Source organism: Microcaecilia unicolor, chromosome 9 (genome assembly GCF_901765095.1).
Source record: "Microcaecilia unicolor chromosome 9, aMicUni1.1, whole genome shotgun sequence".
NCBI lineage: Eukaryota > Metazoa > Chordata > Amphibia > Gymnophiona > Siphonopidae > Microcaecilia > Microcaecilia unicolor.
Genome location: NC_044039.1, coordinates 38,722,285 through 38,742,681, shown reverse-complemented (window position 1 = coordinate 38,742,681; position 20,397 = coordinate 38,722,285). Strand labels below are relative to the sequence as shown.

The window sequence follows — 20,397 nt, the reverse complement described above, 5'->3', positions numbered from 1 at the left end:
ATACTTGTGGTGGTAAATGTGAGCCCTCCAAAACCCACCACAAACCCACTGTACCCACATGTAGGTGCCCCCCTTCATCCCTAAGGGCTATGGTAGTGGTGTAAAGTTGTGGGGACTCAGTATTCATCAATTTATAAATTGCAAATTCTGTGAACTTTCATGCTTGAGACTGATACAAGGTGGAAGACTCCTAAGCATAGACCAAGAAACCAATCAAATTGTGTCAGTAAGTTTCAACTACACTGTTTGCAAGACATTCCTAGCTTTCACAAAGATTTTAGTCTAATCATTCCAATGGCTCTTTTAAATCTCTTCAACTGCCTCACAAATGCAGAAGTCAGTAAATCATTTCACTTACTTATGTGGTCAATCGCTCCTGCACAAAACTTTCCATAGAATTTTTTGGCCCCAAGTCCCCGCAAGTCAGTGATGGTGAACGGCCATAAATGCAGCACATTGTTTCTGGAGAACGCATCTCTCTTCTCAATGATGACCACTTTGGCGCCAAGGAAGCCCAGATCAATAGCAGTGCGAAGGCCACAGGGTCCTGCACCTATAATTAGACACTACCAACACCAGGAAGGAAAATGTACACACACATTACTTCAACATATTGAAATTATCCCCTGTAATATTCCAGCTAATCTAATAAGGCCCACCAATGTCTGGTGATGCTTCAGCATTAATTATCAGTACTAACGCTATTTTGGTTTTAGATTCTTCTATCTTCCTTCCTACATCTTAAATCATACAAAAGGTAAATGTTAATAAGCTAAAACTTGCCAATGACGAAGACTAATATTCAGCAGGAAGTTATCCAGTTAACCAAATTAGTTTGCTGAATATCCAATTAAGTTGGTCAGATGAATATGCTGCACTGAAGTTAATTGGATAAGTTATCCATTTATATGGTCCAACAAAACCAATGAAATTAGCAGGTAATCACTTAATATCAACGGTATGTAGATAACATTGTGGCACATCCACGGAACACATCTCATGCCAGACATTTGATTCTGTGGTCAAAAGTTATTTATTCAGTGACCTCAAGTTTTAAAGGGAAAGGATTTATCCACTTAACCACATAAATCATATTTAATACAGACCCCACAGTATTTGCTAAGCTCATAGCAAGCATCTTTGATTCTAATGTTGGACATCCAAATATGAAATTCAGTTGGTACATATTAAAAGGCAAAACTTTTAAAATGATAATTATTTTGACTTCTAAAGCACATATCTGTTCACTGGGGGGAAGGGGGAAATCTATAAAGGTTTTTCTATATGGAAAGCCTCACACATAGAAAAAGGCTTTTATAAAATTGTGGAACTGTATACATGCGTATAAACTACACTCATGAAACATGTATGCCTGCCTTTAAACGATCTGCACATGTGCATTTTAAGGGGCATGATTTGGGCTGAGTGGAGGCCTGCAACAGCACAGAGCACCCCTAGAGTACCAGAACAGGTAAATGGGGGAGGGACAGGAGATGCATGGGGAAGAGCCAGAGTAGAGCACCTCTGAAATACTGGAAGAGGTACTGGGGGGGGGGGGGGTGCGGGGAGAGCAGCTGCATGGGGAAGGGAAGGAGGAGAACATGCTGGCCTCAGGAACAGGAGGAAGACTGGAAGATGAAATGCTGAACCCTGGGGTTGGGGGCAGGGGAGGATGCTCGCCACAGGACCTGGGGAGTAAAGAGGCACACTAGACCCTGGGGGAGATAGGGATGGGGAAAGATGCTGACTATGGGACCAGAGTATGGAATGGGAGATGAGACTAGACCTGGGGAGGATAGCAACTTATAAACAAGTCCATCACATTTTCTCACTATTTAAAGGTTTAAAGTTAAGGTGCATCTTATACATGAGGATGACCTACATACAAATATCTATAGTAAACTCGTACGTTGGCATTTTTTCGCTATTGGGACTGGATTTGGGAGCCTATTTTATAGGCACATAACAGACTATGTGGCTATTTCAGTAAGCCTGGGGTTCTCAACCCAGTCCTAAAGGCACATACTTAGCCAGTCAGGTTTTCAGGATTCCCACAATGAATCTGCATGAGGTAGAATAGTATAGAATTGAAGTAGCACATGCAAATTTATCTCATGGCTACTGTGGGAATCCTGAAAACTTGACTAAATGTCCCAAGGACTGGGTTGAGAATCCCTGCTGTAAGCATATATACTTTAGTCAATTTCCAGACCAAAGCAGTATTAAAAAATAAATAAATAAAAATTTACTCTGATTTAGCCAAGCTCTAAAACAAAGCAACTCACCTTAATATTGGAGCAGGCTTTGCCTTTCTTGTAGTCTTTGTGGCAACTCCTCTTGTCAAGCTTGGACCAGAGAGCTTTGGCCTTCCAATAGTTGAGCTTAGACTTGAGCTTGTGGTAAAAGGAGCGATAGTCTTTGGGTTTCAGATCCAGGTAGTCACAGAGCTCTTGGAAACTTTTTAGGGTCCCCTTACAAGTTGTGGCCTGGACGAACTTGTCAAAGAGAATGTGTGCCTGATTCACCTTCTCATTCACTCTTTCCTCCATGCTACAAATGAAGTGGAAGTGCAAAAGGTCTTGGGGAATTGAGAGACAGCTGAGATCTTACGATCTGCTGTGAATCGCCAAGACTAGCCCACAAACATTGTTAACCTATAAAAAGACAGAAAGAAACTGATGCATTTTAAACGAACGAAAAGGTTTGGATTAAACTCTTAGCAGCACCAACAGTTTATCAAGCTTTCTAATCAGGGACATTCTTCAAGAAAGAATATTAAGAGATTTTAAAGCATTGCAAAAATGCAAAAAGAAATCCTCCCATTGCCCCTCCTACTCAAGAAAGAAAAAATTAAAATAGAACCCCATTTGTGCAATGACTGAATTTTCAACGACGGTCAGAAATTGAATTGCAAACAGACAATGGTTCCTCAGGAAGGAAGTGCAGAAACGTGGCTCTGTTGAACCAGACTGAGCTTGCTGCAGATTAGTAGACATTTTATTGATTGTGCTTACTGACCCCTTTCATTCAGTTCCACTCAGTGGATTTCATAGTGGACCTTTGATTTATATTTTGAGTGAATGCCATTCTCTGTGCACACACTTTACTTTTTACATTAGATGTTGCGACACACACATTTGATGATTACGTTGGGATATAATATGATGTGAAGAGAGCATGGGGTCTGTTCTAAATTGGTTCCAAGGATTTTTAAAATATAGGTCATATCAAGTCAAATGGTACAATTATGTCCTACCTGATAATTTTCTTTCCTTTAGTAGCAGCAGATGAATCCAGGAACTGGTGGGTTCTAGCCGCCTACCAGCAGGTGGAGATAGAGCACCCTGAACCGAAAGCAGTGACACTGGACGCCCAGCTACTTGTCTTCAGTATAGATCGTATTCCAAAGCAGATGAAAGGCGTCAAAAAGAGAAGAAGATACTCTCCTCACAACAACAAGTGAACAGCCAAGGAAATAACTTGGAACTCGAACAATAATGACTCAAACAAAGGAGTCAAACACCGGAATCCATCAACTTGTATAAAAAGAAATTCCTCTTGGTTTGTTAAAGGATCCCCTGCAAAGATCAGGAAATAAGGCGAGAAATCTGGCTATCAAAAGACTAAGGGAGGGATCCTGGATTCATCTGATGCTACTAAAGGAAAGAAAATTATCAGGTAGGACATAATTTTACTTTCCTTAGCATAAGCAACAGATGAATCCAAAAACTGGTGGGATATATAAAAGCAATCCCTTAAATAGGGTGGGAAGCCGCCACTCCCCAAGAGAGCACCGTAGCCCCAAAATGCACATTCTGTCTCGCCTCCACATCAAACCTGTAGTGTTTAACAAACGAATGTCGAGAGGCCCAGGTAGCCGCTCAACAAATGTCATCCAAGGAAACCACTCCTGTCTCCGCCCAAGAAGCAGCCTGAGTCGAATGAGCTCGCAAACCCTCCGGAGGAACCGCACCCTTCACCAGGTACGTGGAGGAAATCGAACGAGAAATGGTCGCTTTGGACGCTGCACAACCCTTTCTAGGTCTGGCAAACAGATGATCAGGCACGTGGAACTCATTAATCACGTGAAGATACTGGAGCAGAGAACAACGAACATCTAAAAGATGCAAACGAGCAAAGTTTTCAGGAAAATCTGCACTCCGAAAGGAGGGAAGAAAAAGAGGCTGATTCAAATGAAAAGCAGACACCACCTTGGGCAAAAAAGAAGGAACCGTTCTCAAAGAGACACCAGATTCAGAGAACTGAAGAAAAGGCTCTCGACATGACAGAGCCTGCAATTCCGAAACTCTTTGAGCAGAGGAAATAGCCACCAGGAACACAGTCTTCAACGTGAGATCTTTAACCAAAGTGGAACAAAACAGTTCGAAAAGAGGGATTTGCAAAGCACTAAGGCCCAAATTCAACTTCCAAGATGGACAAGGAAGCCGAAGGGGAGGACAAAGATGCAGGGAGCCTCTCAAAAAACGCACCACATCCAAATGGTCAGCGAGGGAAGCACCAGCCAGACGCCCCCAAAAACAGGCAAGAGCTGCGACCTGCACCCAAAGTTAAAAGACAACCCTCTTTGAAGACCCTCCTGCAGAAATGCCAAAAATCTGTGAAATAGAAGCCTTAAAGGGAGACCAGGCATGCACAGCACACCACACCTCGAACGTACGCCAAACCCTGGCATAAGCTGAGGTTGTGGAACGCTTACGAGCCCTAAGCAAGGTGGCAATCACAGAATCGTCATAGCCCTTCTTCCTCAACTTCGCCCTCTCAAGAGCCAGGCCAGGCCGTAAGACCAAAGTGGGATACCTCCTCCATCTGAATCAGACCCTGATGAAGCAGCCCAGGAAAAACCTGAAGCCGAAGAGGGGGCTCCTCGAGAAGTTGCACTAGATCCGCATATCATGGTCGACATGGCCAGTCTGGAGCTACCATTACCACGAGACCTTGATGAAGCCTGATCTGACGTAGCAGACGTCCGATGAAGGCCAAAGGCGGGAAGACATAAAGAAGATCGACCATTGGCCAAGGCTGCAACAGGGCGTCTAGACCTGCAGACTCTGCCTCCCGCCTTCTGCTGAAGAACTTTTGTACTTTCGCATTTTGTCTGGTCGCTATCAGATCCATAACTGGAGTGCCCCACCGCAGACAAATTTGATTGAAGGCCTCCGTCACCAACTCCCACTCCGCCGAATCCAGGTGATGACAGCTGAGAAAGTCCACTTGCACGTTGCTCTGTCCCACAATGTGAGCCGCTACCGCTAAGAGACAACGCAGATGAGCCTCCGCCCACTGCAGAAGATCGGTCGCTTCCGAAGCCAAGGCTGCAATCTGAGTGCCGCCCTAGCAATTGATATACGCTACCGCTGTGGTGTTGTCCGAAAGAACTCGAACTGCTTGTTCCTCTAGCAGATCCTGAAACTTCCCGAGAGCCAGACTGACTGCTCTCAACTCCAAACAGTTGATGGACCACTTCGTCTCCCTCAGAGACCACTGGGTCTGCGCCACCTGTTGAAGCCAATGGGCTCCCCATTCCAAGAGACTGGCATCTGTCACTACAATTATCCAGAAAGGGAATGCCAAAGCATCCCCTTCCGAAGGTTGTCAGCACACAGTCACCACCGCATGCTGTCTCTCGCCAACGGAAGCCACGCCAGACGGTAAAAATAATCCTGGGACACAGGAGACCAGTGACTCAGCAAGGCACGTTGAAGGGGGCGCATGTGAGCTCTTGCCCGAGGAACAACTTCTAGAGTGGCCATCATCGACCCCAGAACCTAAACGTAATCCCAGGCCCGAGGACAAGGGGAATGCAACAGGCTGTGAATCTGAGAGCAAAGTTTGAGCCTTCTGCTTTCTGGTAAAAAAAACGCGTCCCCGAGCTGTATCGAACAGAACTCCCAGATATTCCAAAGTCTGGGAGGGGCATAAAGAGCTTTTGGAAAACTTGATCACCCAACCGAAGGACTCCAGAAACTCCAGGACCCAAGAGGTGGCCGAGACGCTTTCCTGAACAGAATCCGCCCAAATCAACCATTTGTCGAGATACGGATGAACTTTGATTCCCTCTTTTCAGAGGGAGACCGCAACCACCACCATCACCTTGGAAAAGGTACCAGGCGCCGTGGCAAGGCCAAAAAGAAGTGCACAGAACTGAAAATGGCGCCCTAAGATGGCGAAACGGAGATACTTTTGATGAGGTCAAATGGGGATATGCAAGTACGCCTCCTTCAAGTCCAAAGCTGTGAGAAACTCCCCTGGCTGAACAGAGGCGATCACCAACCTCACCGTCTCCATGCGGAAGTGATGAACTCGACACTCGTTCACCTTCCTGAGGTCGAGAATGGGCCTGAAAGAGCCTCCTTTTCGAGGAACAATGAAGTAGACTGAATAACGGACTGAGCGCCACTCGGCTCGAGGAACAGGCACCACTGCTCCGAAATCCAACAACGTTTGTAACGTAGCCAGAACGGCCTGCTTTTTGGACACAGTGGCACAATGAGACTCCAAAAATCCATCTCCGATGGGAATGGCAAACTAACTTGTAACCATCTCTTATAAACAACTAAATGACTACATAAACAAATTCACTATACTACGAGTCACAATCAGGATTTTGACCCCTATACAGAACCAAAACAGTACTTACTCACTCTCCTAACCAAATTCAAGCAGGAAACAGCAATAGGCAAGAGCATTCTCCTCCTCCAATTTGACATGTCAAGTGCATTCAACATGGTCAACCATAACATATTGCTAAGACTCCTAGAATACTTCGGAATCAGTGGTGGCACTCTGAATTGGATTAAGGGCTTTCTAACAACAAGAACTTATCAAGTAAAATCAAAAACAAACATACCGTCACTGTGGAAACCAGGCTGCGGAGTACCGCAGGGTTCACCACTATCACCAATCCTCTTCAACCTCATGATGACCCCACTAGCCAAGACCCTATCCACACAAGGCCTCAGCCCATTTATCTACACTGATGACTTTACATTATACATCCCATACAAACATTATCTGGCGGAAATCACCAACGAAATCAAACTAAGCTTAAACATCATGAACTCATGGACAAATGCATTCCAACAAAACTCAATACAGAAAAAACACACTGTCTCATCATCTCATCCCAATACAATACATACAAACCCACAAACATTAACACCCCAGGATACACCCTCCCTGTCTCGGACAGCCTGAAAATTCTCAGAGTAACAATTGACCGTAACCTATCACTAGAGACCCAAGTGAAATCCACCATAAAGAAAATGTTTTTCTCAATGTGGAAACTCAAACGCGTAAAACCATTCTTTCCGAGGGAAATATTTTGTAACCTGGTTCAGTCCATGGTATTAAGCCACGCAGATTACTGTAATGGAATCTATGTGGGATGCAAGGATCAAATCATAAAGAAACTTCAGACCGCCCAAAATACAGCAGCCAGGCTTATATTTGGAAAAACACGTTTTGATAGCGCCAAACTACTCAGAGAAAAACTGCACTAGCTACCAATCAAAGAACGCATCACCTTCAAAATCTGCACGACTGTTCACAAAATTATTTGCGGCAAGTCACCGGGATACATGACAGACCTCACTGACCTGCCAACCAGAAACACCACAAAATCTGCACGATCATATCTAAACCTCCACTACCCAAGCAGCAAAGGACTCAAACACAAATTCACCTTTGCAACCAGCTTTTCCTACTTAAGCGCATAACTATGGAAATTGCCAAAAGCAGTAAAAAAAACCACGCTCAACCACCTAAATTTTCAGAAAGCACTAAAGACAGACTTGTTCAGAAGAGCATACCCCACCGACCCAACATAAAAATACCGGTCACTTGTGACACAATATAACCAAAGACCGTAACGGACATTACCTGACTCTTCTTCCCCCTTTCCCTCTCCAAGTTCCTCCCAACCGTTTCCTACCATACATATACCTCATTATACTACAATATCACTTTGTACTCATTCATACTATGTATTTGTTCAAACCATAACCGGCTAACGCTGTTAACGGTTATATGTAAGCCACATTGAGCCTGCAAAAGGTGGGAAATGTGGGCTACAAATGTAACAAATAAATAAATATCCAAGACCCACTGGTCTGGTCCACACCCCGAGAAAGAGAGATAATCGCCCTCCTATGGAACGGCCCAAGGTATGGACCCGTGTCCCATCATTGGGAAGGGCTATTGGGAGCTTGAGACCTATTTGAGGCTCCTGAGGCTCTCTTGTCATTCCAAAAGGAAGACTTCTGCTGGAATCTAGAACGCTGAAAGGAAACATTAAGCCCAGGACGGTAACACCGAACCTCCATAAAACGAGGCCTAGCTGAACCAGATTTAGGACCAGCTCGAGACCTGTCCTCAGGAAGACACTGGGACTTCGAATCCCCAAAATCCTTAGCTATCTTTTCCAGATCCTCATCAAAAAGCAACTTCCCCCGAAAGGGAAGCCTAGTGACACGTTGTTAGGAGCCATATCAGCGGCCCAGTCACGTAATCAAAGTAAACGACGAGCAGAAACAGCCAAAGCCATCTGCTTGGCTGAAGCTCTGATCAAGTCATAGAGGGCATCTGCCAAAGAGCCAAAGCGCTGACTCCAATGGAGTACCAACCAAGACTCCCGAAGCTGAATCTTGTTCCTGCTCCAAGGACTGTTGAATCCAGGAAAGGGGAACGGGACTTGATATACCACCTTTCTGAGGTTTTTGTAAGGGAAGCTCTGGCAGCATAAGAACTACAAATAGAAGCCTGTACGGCCAACGTGGCCACTTCAAAGGAACGCTTAAGCGAGGCTTCAAGATGACTGTCTTGCATATCCTTAAGGGTGACACCACCTTCTACAAGCAGAGTGGTCTTCTTAGTGACCACCGTCACCAAGGCATCTACCTTAGGCAAGGAAAAGATCTCTAAGGTAGCCGGGGACACCGGATAGAGCTGAGTCATGGCTCTAGCTACTTTTAAAGTACCTTCAGGGTCTGACCACTGAGAAGAAATGAGCTCCTGAATGGACTCATGCATAGGGAAAGCCCTTGAAGGCTTCCTAGTACTAGCCATTTTAGGGTTTACAGAAGCAGCTGCAAGTTCCTCAGGATCAGAAATATTTACTGCAGCTAAGGCTTCAGAAATAAGAGAAGTAAGCTCCTCACAATGAAAAGTCCTCACCGCAGAAGGATCATCCTGCTCTCCAAACAAGGGCTTCCCCTCCTCCAAATCCTCAAACTTGGAAGGTCTAGAACAACCCCCAAATCCCATCACCACAGGAGGAGGAGAAGAAACTGGGGCAACAAGCCCCCCCTCAGGGAAAGAGGATAAGCGTCTGTGCTTAGCAGCTAAATCCTCTGAGTAAGATAGAGGCCCAACATCTCCCTGAGTAGAAAGGAACTATCTGGTTTCCAAAACAGGCTGAGAGCTAGGAGAAGGCCCAGCAGGGATCCCTTTTTTAAGTAAATAAGCCTGGGGCAGTAATAAAATGAAGTCTGGAAACAACTCCACAAGGATGTCCCTCATTAAAATCAGCCCCAGGATCCGCCCCAGCGCTAACGCTCCCCACACCCGCTGAACCGGGAAGGCGGGAAGACTCAGGGGAAACAACAGGCGCTGGCTTCAAAGGCGCATCAGAAGCCACCGAAGAAACGCAGACCGCATGGTCTAAAGCGCGGGAACTGTCACCCGCCGGCTAAAATGTATCCACCGCCACCTCTGAGCAACGCACCAAACAGGCTTCTTCTGCCGAACAGCGCAAGCCGCAGTGGGAACATCTTTTGACCGCTGCCATCGCGAACCGCCCGCTCGCTGACCCCCGCTGCAGCACCCTCCAACAGAAAGGAAGCTGAAAAGCACTCACCAGCACTGCAGGGAAGGCAAAAAATGGGGCGGTCACCCTTTGAGGGAGCCCAAACGGCGTTCCCATCCTCCACTCAGCCTAGCAGCAAACTGAGTACCAAGCAGGCAGTTTACACAGAAAATAAAAATAAATTCTATGTTTCTCCTTGGCTGTCTTCACAAAAAGCTGTGAGGAGAGTGACACTTTTTTTTTCTTTTTTACAGACAGCTAGGAAAGGAAGATTACAGAGAGCTGGGGGAGGAACAGGGTAGGACAGGGACCTGCAGCACAAGTATGTCCTCAAGTTTGGCACCCTCAGCCGAACACCCCTACACTCAACTGGCCAAACAGCCCAGGAACTCCCCAAGAATTCAGGAGCTGGGAGAATATCGTCCACCACCTGCTGGAGATAGAGATATACTGAGGAGACAAGGAGCTGGCCGTCCAGTGTCACTGCTTTCGGTTCAGTGTTCTCTATCTCCACCTGCTGGTAGGTGGATACAACCCACCAGTTCCTGGATTCATCTGCTGCTTATGCTAAGGAACTCCTAATTCTATCTCCCTCCAATGGGCTCCAGACTGTGGAGTCCCACAGGGATCTCCCTTGCACCCATATTATTCAATATTATGATGTCCCTCTTAGGAAAGGTGCTTGATGCCAATAGTTATAATAATTTTATGTGAATGACTTAACAATCTACATCCCTTTCAAAGATTCTATTGAAGAAGTGCTATCATCAAATCTGGTCTAGACCTGATGGAGAATTGGGCCTCCATCTTTAAACTAAAATTGAATAGAGAGAAAACAAAATTTCTGTTATCTAACCCCCACCATGTCAACTTCACAACTAATAAGGTAACTAATTCATTGGAGTCCCAGCTAAAAATATCTGATGTAATAATTGATTCATACATGTTATTCGACATCCAAGTCGTCATCTCAAAAATCTTTAAAAAGCAAAGTGGGAAAAAAATCAGGCTTCTCTTCCCTAATTATATGCTTAGAACCTTAGTACAAACAATCATGCTTCAATTATTGCAATGCCATTTATGCTGGCTGTAAGGAATCATCCTTGAAAAAACTGCAGACAGGTCAAAATACAACAGCCAGATTAGTCTACAAGGCTATGAGATTTGAAAGTGCAGCTCTTTTGCTTATAAAGTTACACTAGCTCTCAATCAAAGCCCAGAACAACATTCAAACTATGTACATTTGTTTTCAAAACTCTAAATGGCTTAACCCCTGATTATATGCAACCTTTACTTGATCGCCCCCCTTCACAATGCTCTCCCTAGCTCAAGAGAATATCTAACCTTCCACTATCCCAGTTGCAAAAATGTGATCTACAAGTCAATCTACATGTCTGGATTATCTTACCTCTGTACCAAATGGTAGAATTCCCTCCCGAAATTCATCAGATGGGAAACTAATTATTTGATATTCTGGAAATACCTTAAAGCCTCTCTGTTTAAGCAATTTCTCATGGATGATCATAATTAATTTAAACTCCTAATTGTACAATTATTCAATTTCTCAGTTCCATTCTAATTGTTATTATACATGGATGACTATAAAGTGTTACCTTTTTTGTGTCTAGCATTCGTTTCCATATTACATATTGTAATTACTTAATCCTCATTTATTTTATTACTACTTAATGTATAACATCCTGCATCACATTTTCTACTGTTAATCACAATAAGTTGTTAGGCACATTGAACCTGATCTATTGGGATAACATGGGATATAAATGAAATAAATAACTAAAACCCCTACCCACCGAAAAGTAAGAGCACTATTTTGGCTTCAGACACTGCCCGTTGGGAGCAGCTCCGTTACCAATATATCCCACCAAAAAATAAAACAGAACTTGTTATTCCTGCCTTTACCCGTTAGCAGTTGATGGTGAGACTTTACTGACTCTCACAGAAAGTGATTGGCATATCATGTTGGGGTTAAGAGATGATCATATTGGCATATCATCTTGTACAATGTGATTCCCAATTCCTTTTCCTAAGGAACAGAATTCTATTTGAAAAAGGGGACTTGAATGCACAGATATAAAAGTTAACCATTTTTTTTTAATTAAGGCAATATCTTTTTTATTTTTAACTTGACTAACTTAATACTTGTTGACACAGCAAAACAGAATGCTAGCTCTATGCTTACTTGCTTTTGGTATCTATTAAATATGAATTGCGATATTACATCATCTCTCTCCCATTCCAGAGCATCAAAGCTGTAGCCACAAAAGAAACAAACCTTAATGTGTCACGGCTAGCCAGCCAGGTTTTCATCCGGTCACTATATATACCACAAAACAGGAAGTATTCATTACACAGCATCCTGCCTTTATGACACAAATATAGGGGGAAACGAGAGCGGTGAAACAGAGGAAAGAACCAATGATTTTTCGTAACTCCAGGGAACAGGAGTTCTAGCACTCAAAAAGGAAGCAAGGAAACCTGCATCCTATTGTAGAAAGCATCAAGGTTCAGTTTTCTAATTTGCACAGCAGAGACCTCCAGTGACTCTCTCAGTAATAGTACCTGCTGAACCTTTTACTTAAGTGGTTCAAACAGCTTCCAGAATGTTCTTTCCAGTGGTGACTGAAAGTGGGTGGGAAGAGATAACCTTTGGAGGAGCACCCCGTTAATATAAAATACCAAGCCCGCTGGGAATAGCCTTGTCTGTCTCTGGATTCTCAGTCACTGTACCTCTACTGTTAGAAGACCTAGACTTGGCTTTATTCTCCCTATAGACTTGGTTTTATCCCCATAGGTAGTCAGTGACTCAGCTGTTTGGGGAAGGCTAAGATGAGGCAAGTTAAAAATCCCTGGGATGGGGACAACGCCCATGTAAAAGGACAGTGAGAGCACTTTGAACACAGCAGGGAAGGACTCTTTACTATGTCTCTGTTGCAGTATTGTATAGTAACTAAATATAATTAGTTAGTGTAAAGGTTTTGTTACCTTTACTAGTAAAGAAGTACAAGAAATTTTTACTCAGTTATATCTGGTGTTTGTAGTTAAAAGTAAAAAGCGAAAGCAAGACATAAATGCTGATTCCTCAGTAAACCAAATGAAACAGCAAAACCTGGAAATTGCTATTTAAAACCTTGTCATACAAACAGTGGATCATTTCATCTTAAATTGTACTGTTCAGGGAATGCAGCCTATGAGAACAGTGGGGTTGCCTGTATTTGTTGAACTGGTTACTGATCTCCACCCAAACAGAATAGTGATGAGTTGGGTCACTTTGAAGCAGAGATGACGCTGAAGCTGATTGCAATTCTTGGTGAACAGACATGTTTCTACCACAACAGACTGCTGGTCCTTAAGACTGAAGCATTTCCAAACATCTGACATTCTTGCATCAGTTCTTGAAGATATTCAAATAGTTAGCCATCAGATGAAAATTTGTTAGAACAATGATTTCAACTTTGTGAAAGCCTTCTCTGTAATTAGACAGCATGACAACAAGAACGAATATGAAGATGCAAGTGATGAACTAGACACCACCACTTCTAATGCAGATAATAATAATGATAAAGCATTCTTTGCTATACAGAAGTGTTTCGGATACTCGGTGGGGCAATTTGGAGGGAGTGTTTGCCAACGAAGCGTGCAATCTATCCGGACTAGTCTAATGTTAAAAGAGCCAACTTTCATGCAAAACGTTCAGCCTCCCTCCCAACAGTAGGTCATCTGGGATGGTTATGCTCTCATGGAACCAGTCAAAAGCTCATTCCCTGCTTTGATCGAGGAGCAGAGCTGTGGGCCAGAAGGGTTAGAGGTAGGAGAGCCCCTATGCCTTTGATAATAGTAGGGTCTTTTTTTTTTCTTTTTTTTTTTTACCTGCACCCGAATACCCCCTGGAAGAAGAGGATGCAGTGGGAGTAGGCCGGTACAGTGAATTGATATCACCATTTTTATTTTTTAAACGAGGTCAGTAACCTTCTCCATTCTGTCACCAGAATAGTTTTCACCTTGGCAAGGGATGTCCGTCAGCTGCTCCTGAACCGCTAATTCTAGGTCAAAAGCATACAACCAGATGGGTCTGTGCATTCCTATTTCCATAGCAAAGGCCCTGGATGCCACATCAAAAGCATAATAGGTTGCACTAGTTATGTGATTTCAACACGCCCGCTGCTTGGCTACTAACTGGTGTTCTGCAGCCTTTTCAGGTGGTAGAGTGTCCGCAAATTCTGCCACACTATTCATCAAGGACTTCAAGTACATGCTCATGAAGAGCTGTTAGGAATATATGCGGAAAACTAGCATAGCATTCAGAAAAACCTTCCTCTCAAAAGTATCTCAGGTTCGAGCATCCTTCCCAGGGGCACCGAGGAGTGAGACTTGGCACTAGAGAATGAAACAGGGACAAAGTTTGTCCCTGTCCCCACCCCATCTCCGCAGATTCTGTCTCCGTCCTCGCACCATCCCTGCAGGCCCTGTCTCCATCCCCGCCCCCATGGGCTCTGTCCTCATCTGCAGAAGCCTTGAACAATTGTGATTTTATATTTAAATCTTTTTATTAAAGTATAAAAAGGAACAATATACTGTGGAACTGTTGTGTATAAATTACAAATAGAAAACAATAATAACAGCAAGCAATTATAATAACCTTCCTCACCACCACCACCCTCTACCCTTCCAACCCCAACAATAACTAATTTCTACTACCCCAAGGAATCCTAATCCACCCTGATAAAATGTCCAGGGGTACAAAATAAAACCAAAAGGTTTGGACGGCTTCCTAAAGGAAAAGTCCATAGACCGTTATTAAATGAACTTGGGGAAAATCCACTATTTCTGGGATAAGCAGTATAAAATGTTTTGTACATTTTTGGGATCTTGCCTATTTCCAACAGTGGTCAATCCAGTGACCTGGATTGGCCACTGTTGGAAATAGGATGCTGGGCTCGATGGACCTTTGGTCTTTCCCAGTATGGCAATACTTATGTATGCCCTAGAGGGGAGAAATATGTGCTATGAAGCACTGTTATTTTTTAATCTGTAGATGAATAAGAAGTCATCAACAATCTCAGGATTTAGTCTAGCTCTCCTGTCTTCCACAGTCCTTCCTGCAATAGAAGATGTCTTCTTAGAAGATGTGCTAGTAGCAGGATGTTCAGGATCCCCCATGTATATTTTGCTAGTTGTGGCTAGCATGTTTGCTTGTTTTTTCCAAAAAATCAAAATATCATCTGCATTACTCAAAGATAAATAACAGTCCAGTTCATTAACAGGCTTCAAAGTGGAAAATGACACGGGGACAAAGTTTGTCCCCCGTCCCTATGTCCCCATCCCCAGTTACTGCGGGTCCCCATCCCCGTGTCATTCTCTACTTGGAACTCTTTTTTGAGAGTAGATCTGACATCCATGGAATGGAGCGGCAGCTGTAGCTTCTTGAATCCAGGAGCCTTCTGAACTCTCATACATAGATTCAGCCTTCTTATGAATAGGTTGTACAGAGGTGGGTTTCCCACAATCTTATACGAGCAGCCTTAAGAACTATAAACATGCAATGTCATAGCTTCTTTACGAGAAGCATCAAAGTCAAGGATGTCCAACATTTCTGCCCTGGGCTCATCTTTAAGTGTCTGTTTAAATGGGATGACCTCAGCCATCTCCCTGACAAAACTGGCAAAGAGAACTCCTCTGGAGAAGACTCTCTCACAGGTCTCCCACTTAGCCATCTCTCTCCTCTTCAATCTGTTCAAAATTCTGCTGCACGACTAATATTCCGCCAGTGTCATTATGCTCATATTAGCCCTCTCCTCAAGTCGCTTCACTGGCTTCCTATACGTTTCCGCATACAGTTTAAACTCCTCTTATTGACCTATAAGTGCATTCACTCTGCAGCTCCTCAGTACCTCTCACTCATCTCTCCCTACATTCCTCCCCGGGAACTCCGTTCACTGGGTAAATCTGTCTTATCTGCACCCTTCTCCTTCACCGCTAACTCCAGACTCTGTTCTTTATCTTGCTGCACCATATGCCTGGAATAGACTTCCTGAGCCGGTACGTCAAGCTCCATCTCTGGCTGTCTTCAAATCTAAGCTAAAAGCCCACCTTTTTGATGCAGCTTTTAACTCCTAACCCTTATTTACTTGTTCAGAACCCTTATTTTATCATCCTCACTTTAACATTCCCTTATCTCTTGTTTGTCCGTCCTAATTAGATTGTAAGCTCTGTTGAGCAGGGACTGTCTCTTCATGTTCAAGTGTATAGCGCTGTGTTCCTTCCAATAGTGCTTTAGAAATGATAAGTAGTAGTAGTACTGTGTCAGGCATGGTATTGCTATGAAGTTCTACAATAAAGATAATGTGTATCTACTATTGATCTGCTTTGTTTGCTTCCACGTTGGATCTTGCAGATTGGCTGCCCTGTTGCTTCTTGGGCGCACGCAGTTTTGTCCTGGCACATCAAGTGCACCTCTTAAAACCAATGGAAAGTTTTGGGACATGTCAGGGAGGACAGCCAAAGTGAAATCAAATGACTCAATGATCGAAAGACTAAAGAAAAAAAAAATACCCTGACTAGAGCGCTTAGGCCTAAGTTGGTCAACGAGCTGCAGGAAAATAAAGAAAACAAAATGCCAAAAACAAAAAGCACCAACTGCATGAGTCCTCTCCAAATATGGCTTGCTGAACTGCCCACATGTTTTAAAGTCACTGGGGACTTTTTTCCTAGTAAATTTAAAGAAAAAAAATAGCTGCAGCATAATTAAAATGACTCAATTTTTTAAGGTGATCAACATTCCAAAGTCCAAAAAAGGAGCATGACTATGTGAACAAACAATAAAATAAAGAAAATTACACAGATCATTACCTTAGTTACGGTTTTTGAATGGGAAAGGAATATTTTTCTTTTCTTTTTATTTATAAGCATTTCTATTTTTATACAAGACATTACATTACTTGTACAGAAAAGATTGGTTACCTTAGAAAATTAAGCTAAGGGGGGGGAAAAAAAAAGGAGAAGAAAAGAATAATGTCTATTATATTTAACCAATCTCAAGTCCACAATTGAAGTCCAAGATTCCTAAACAATGGAGATTTAGGAAATTTTTAACACATTTATAATCAGACGTGAACCAATTCCTTATTACATTAACTAGAGCTTTTTGATGTTATGAAAGCTGCCAGGTAAGAGGGTTCATAATAAACATATTTAAAAGATTGGTATTTGATCACACATTTACAGGGGTATCTTAGGAAAAAAGTAGCTCCCATCTGTAGCACTTCAGTTTTCATCTGGAGGAATTGTTGCCGTCTTTTCTTGGCATCTCTTGATATGTCCGGGAATATCTGAATTTTTAGACCTTTAAAAGTCTTTCCCTTATTTTTAAAGAACATCTTCATTATCCAGTTTTTATCAGGAGCCAGCGCCACTGTAGCCAACAAAGTGGCTGCTGTGACTTGTTCTGTATCTGTAGATTCTAGAAGCACAGATACATCTAATGACTGATTTGCTTGAATTTGTTGGTTACTATCTTTTTTTACAGGAAGAAAATACACTTGTGTGAAGGGAGGGATACTCTCTTCCGGAACCTCCAGCATTTCTTTAATATAATTCTTTAACATTTCACGAGGGGAAACAGCGAATTGTTAAGGAAAATTTTAAAAAATCACAAGTTATTACTTCTTGAGTAATTTTCAAGAAATTCTGTTTTCCTCCTCAGATTAGTTAAATCTTTCACCATTTTACTTTGAAGCAATTGCATAGGCGGAGGAGTGGCCTAGTAGTTAGGGTGGAGGACTTTGGTCCTGGGGAACTGAGGAACTGAGTTCGATTCCCGGCACAGGCAGCTCCTTGTGACTCTGGGCAAGTCACTTAACCCTCCATTGCCCCATGTAAGCCGCATTCAGCCTGCAATGAGTGGGCAAGCGCGGGGTACAAATGTAACAAAAAAAAATATGCTGGAGGTTTCTCTCTTGTGGTTGAACATTTAAGATCAGAGATTTTAAACCTTCTTCTGTTTCTTTAGTTTTTGCTTCCAAAACAGTCATATCTTGACTTATTTTCTGTACCTGAGGGCATAATGTTTTACCCAGGTCAGCTATCAAGCACCATAAACTGTCTAAAGTGACTTCTGAGGGTTTAACAAGAGAAACTGAAAATTGGGTGTTCATTACCTCCAAACACTGAGTAAGAATTTCTCCCAAAGTACTTGTACTTGTAGCTTCTATGTCCCCCGGTGCTGTAATCGCCATTTCGGATCTTAATTGAGGAGTTTGAAATCTTAAACTCCCCTCTGCTCCACTCAGATCACATTCTGCCTCTTGTTGCATTAGCCCTGGCGTTCCTTCCATATGCAGGGCTAGGGACACCGCTGTCGGGGAGCTGCTTCCACTCAGCTGCGGGGGAGGAACTCTGTCGGGGCTGAGGGTAACCTCTAGCTCAGAGTTCCACCGGGGGCCTCCATCAACCCTTGGCTGAGCTAGCGGGCTGCTCACCAACACCACTGGAAGCGGGGCTCGCTGCATAAAAGATTCGATGGAACCGGATTGAGCCACAGGGCTCCGCCGCTGAGAGGACACGGTAGCGGGGTGGCCTCGTCTCTTAGGCATAATCAAGGTCAAAGATTGCAGGAGCTCACATTCGCGTCTGATTCAATCGGCGGCCATCTTGGACCTGTCTAGGAATATTTAAATATAAAGAAGCCTGCACAACATGGAAAAATAAAAACAAAAGTCGAGTTGCCACAAGGAGTGCAGAGGGAGGCATCCGTTTTGCGTGTTATTGTGCAGGCCCTACTCAGCCTATTTTTTTTCTGCAGATCCAGAAAGTACGAGCATTTGAAATAGTGCTCCCTAAAAGTTTTTTTAAATATTCTAAACTGTAGAGCAGGGGTCAACAACTTACTGTACAGTGTGCCACTTTCTGCAGATTAGAACTACAATGAACAATCGTGTGCCACCACGCATTTCCTCTCTGCCCTCCCCATCCCTTCACTGTCACATTAAAATTAATACCTTAGTTGGCAGGGATTCGAGACTCCACCAGCAGAAGATGTTATCTGCCTGAGCTCTGATATGGTACGTAGAAAGATATAACATCTCGCAGTGGCAACAACAATGATAAAAATACAGTGGGTCAAAAAGCCAAAATAGAATCACTTCAAGTTAGATGTCTAACAAACTTTAATGTTCAATCCATCAATAAACGTTCATAGAACAGCTGACAGGACTTGTCTAATGAATGTTAATGTTCAATCCATCACCCAACATTCGTAACATGGATAGGACAGGACTCAACACGGACATATTTCAACCAACAATGCCTGCGTCAGGAGTCTCAAGTGCTAAGAATTATGTCACAACAGGAGAATCCAGATTTGAAGAACAGTCAAACCAGACTGCTTCACACTGTAACGAGAAGACCCCTGATGCATGCCAACAGGCCAACACTGCCTGTATTGAGTCAACTGAAGATTCTGAATAAAGGAGAATTGTCTTCTTTTGGTCGCCTCCGCTGTTTGTCAACCTCTTTGTGGAGCATTGTTCTTCTGTTTCCTTTCTCAATGACACATATCAGATTTTCTTCCCAAATGTAGACCACATTGGTTCAAAAATCACACACTAACATTGTTTTCAACTAAACTGCACCTATCAGCTATGTTAAGAATGTTAGATGATGGATGAACATTAAAGTTCATTAGACAAGTCCTATCAGCTGTGCTATGAAAGTTTGCTGATGGATTGAACATTAAAATTTGTTAGACAACTAACAAATTCTGTTTAGGCTTTTTGACCCACTATTTTCATCACTGTTATCTGCCTGAGCTCCCCATGCTGTCTGAGCAGTGGGGAAGATAGTGACGCTTCTAGCTGCTGACGTCTACACTCCCTGCACATGCTCAGTTCATGCATCAGCAGCCGGAAACACACTACTGACTTCCCGGCTGTTCTGACAGCAATCATGCATGCCACATAAAACCTCCTAGCGTGCACCTTGTGGCAGGTGTGCCACAGTTTGCCAACATCTGCTGTAGTGACTTTTTCACCTGGGCTCTATCAAATGTCGTCAACCATCTGTTAAGGCCTACTAGCTCAACTGCCCTCAAAGAAGGAGAAATTAGATCTTACCTGCTAATTTGCTTTCCTTTAGTCCCTCCGGACCGGACCAGGATTGGACTGATGGGTTGTGCTCGCCTACCAGCAGGTGGAGACTGAGAAAAAACTCTGACTCTAGAGAGCCAATAGGAGCCCTGGCCATGTGACCTTAGCCTCAGTATTTGAATAGCAAAGCAGGAAAGAAAGAAAAACCTTCTGTGCCGTATGGAATCCTAGCAGCCACAAAGCACTCGGCAATGCCAAGTATCAGAGCTCACCAGCAACTCTCACCAGAGAAGTGGTATGGCCCGATATGTATTACAGCTCACCAGCAACTCTCACTAGAGAAGTGGTATGGCTCACTTGTACTATAGCTCACCAGCAACTCTCCCCAGAGAAGTGGTATGGCTCACATATAATATAGCTCACCCGCAACTCTCCCCAGAGAAGTGGTATGGCTCACATATAATATAGCTCACC

General features: G+C 43.4%; 1 protein-coding gene across 3 annotated transcripts in view; it reads right to left on the bottom strand.

Moving 5' to 3' along the window:
- The window catches only part of MICAL3 (microtubule associated monooxygenase, calponin and LIM domain containing 3), a 441,368-nt gene that overhangs the window by 342,895 nt on the left and 78,076 nt on the right, over positions 1 to 20,397 (bottom strand). For all 3 annotated transcript variants that reach the window (XM_030213784.1, XM_030213786.1, XM_030213785.1), the window contains 2 exons: positions 2,286 to 2,654; positions 359 to 566 (listed from right to left, as the gene is read on the bottom strand). In XM_030213784.1, coding sequence (XP_030069644.1) covers positions 359 to 566; positions 2,286 to 2,549 — 472 coding nt within the window. In that variant the 5' untranslated portion in view covers positions 2,550 to 2,654. The remainder of the gene's footprint in view (positions 1 to 358; positions 567 to 2,285; positions 2,655 to 20,397) is intronic.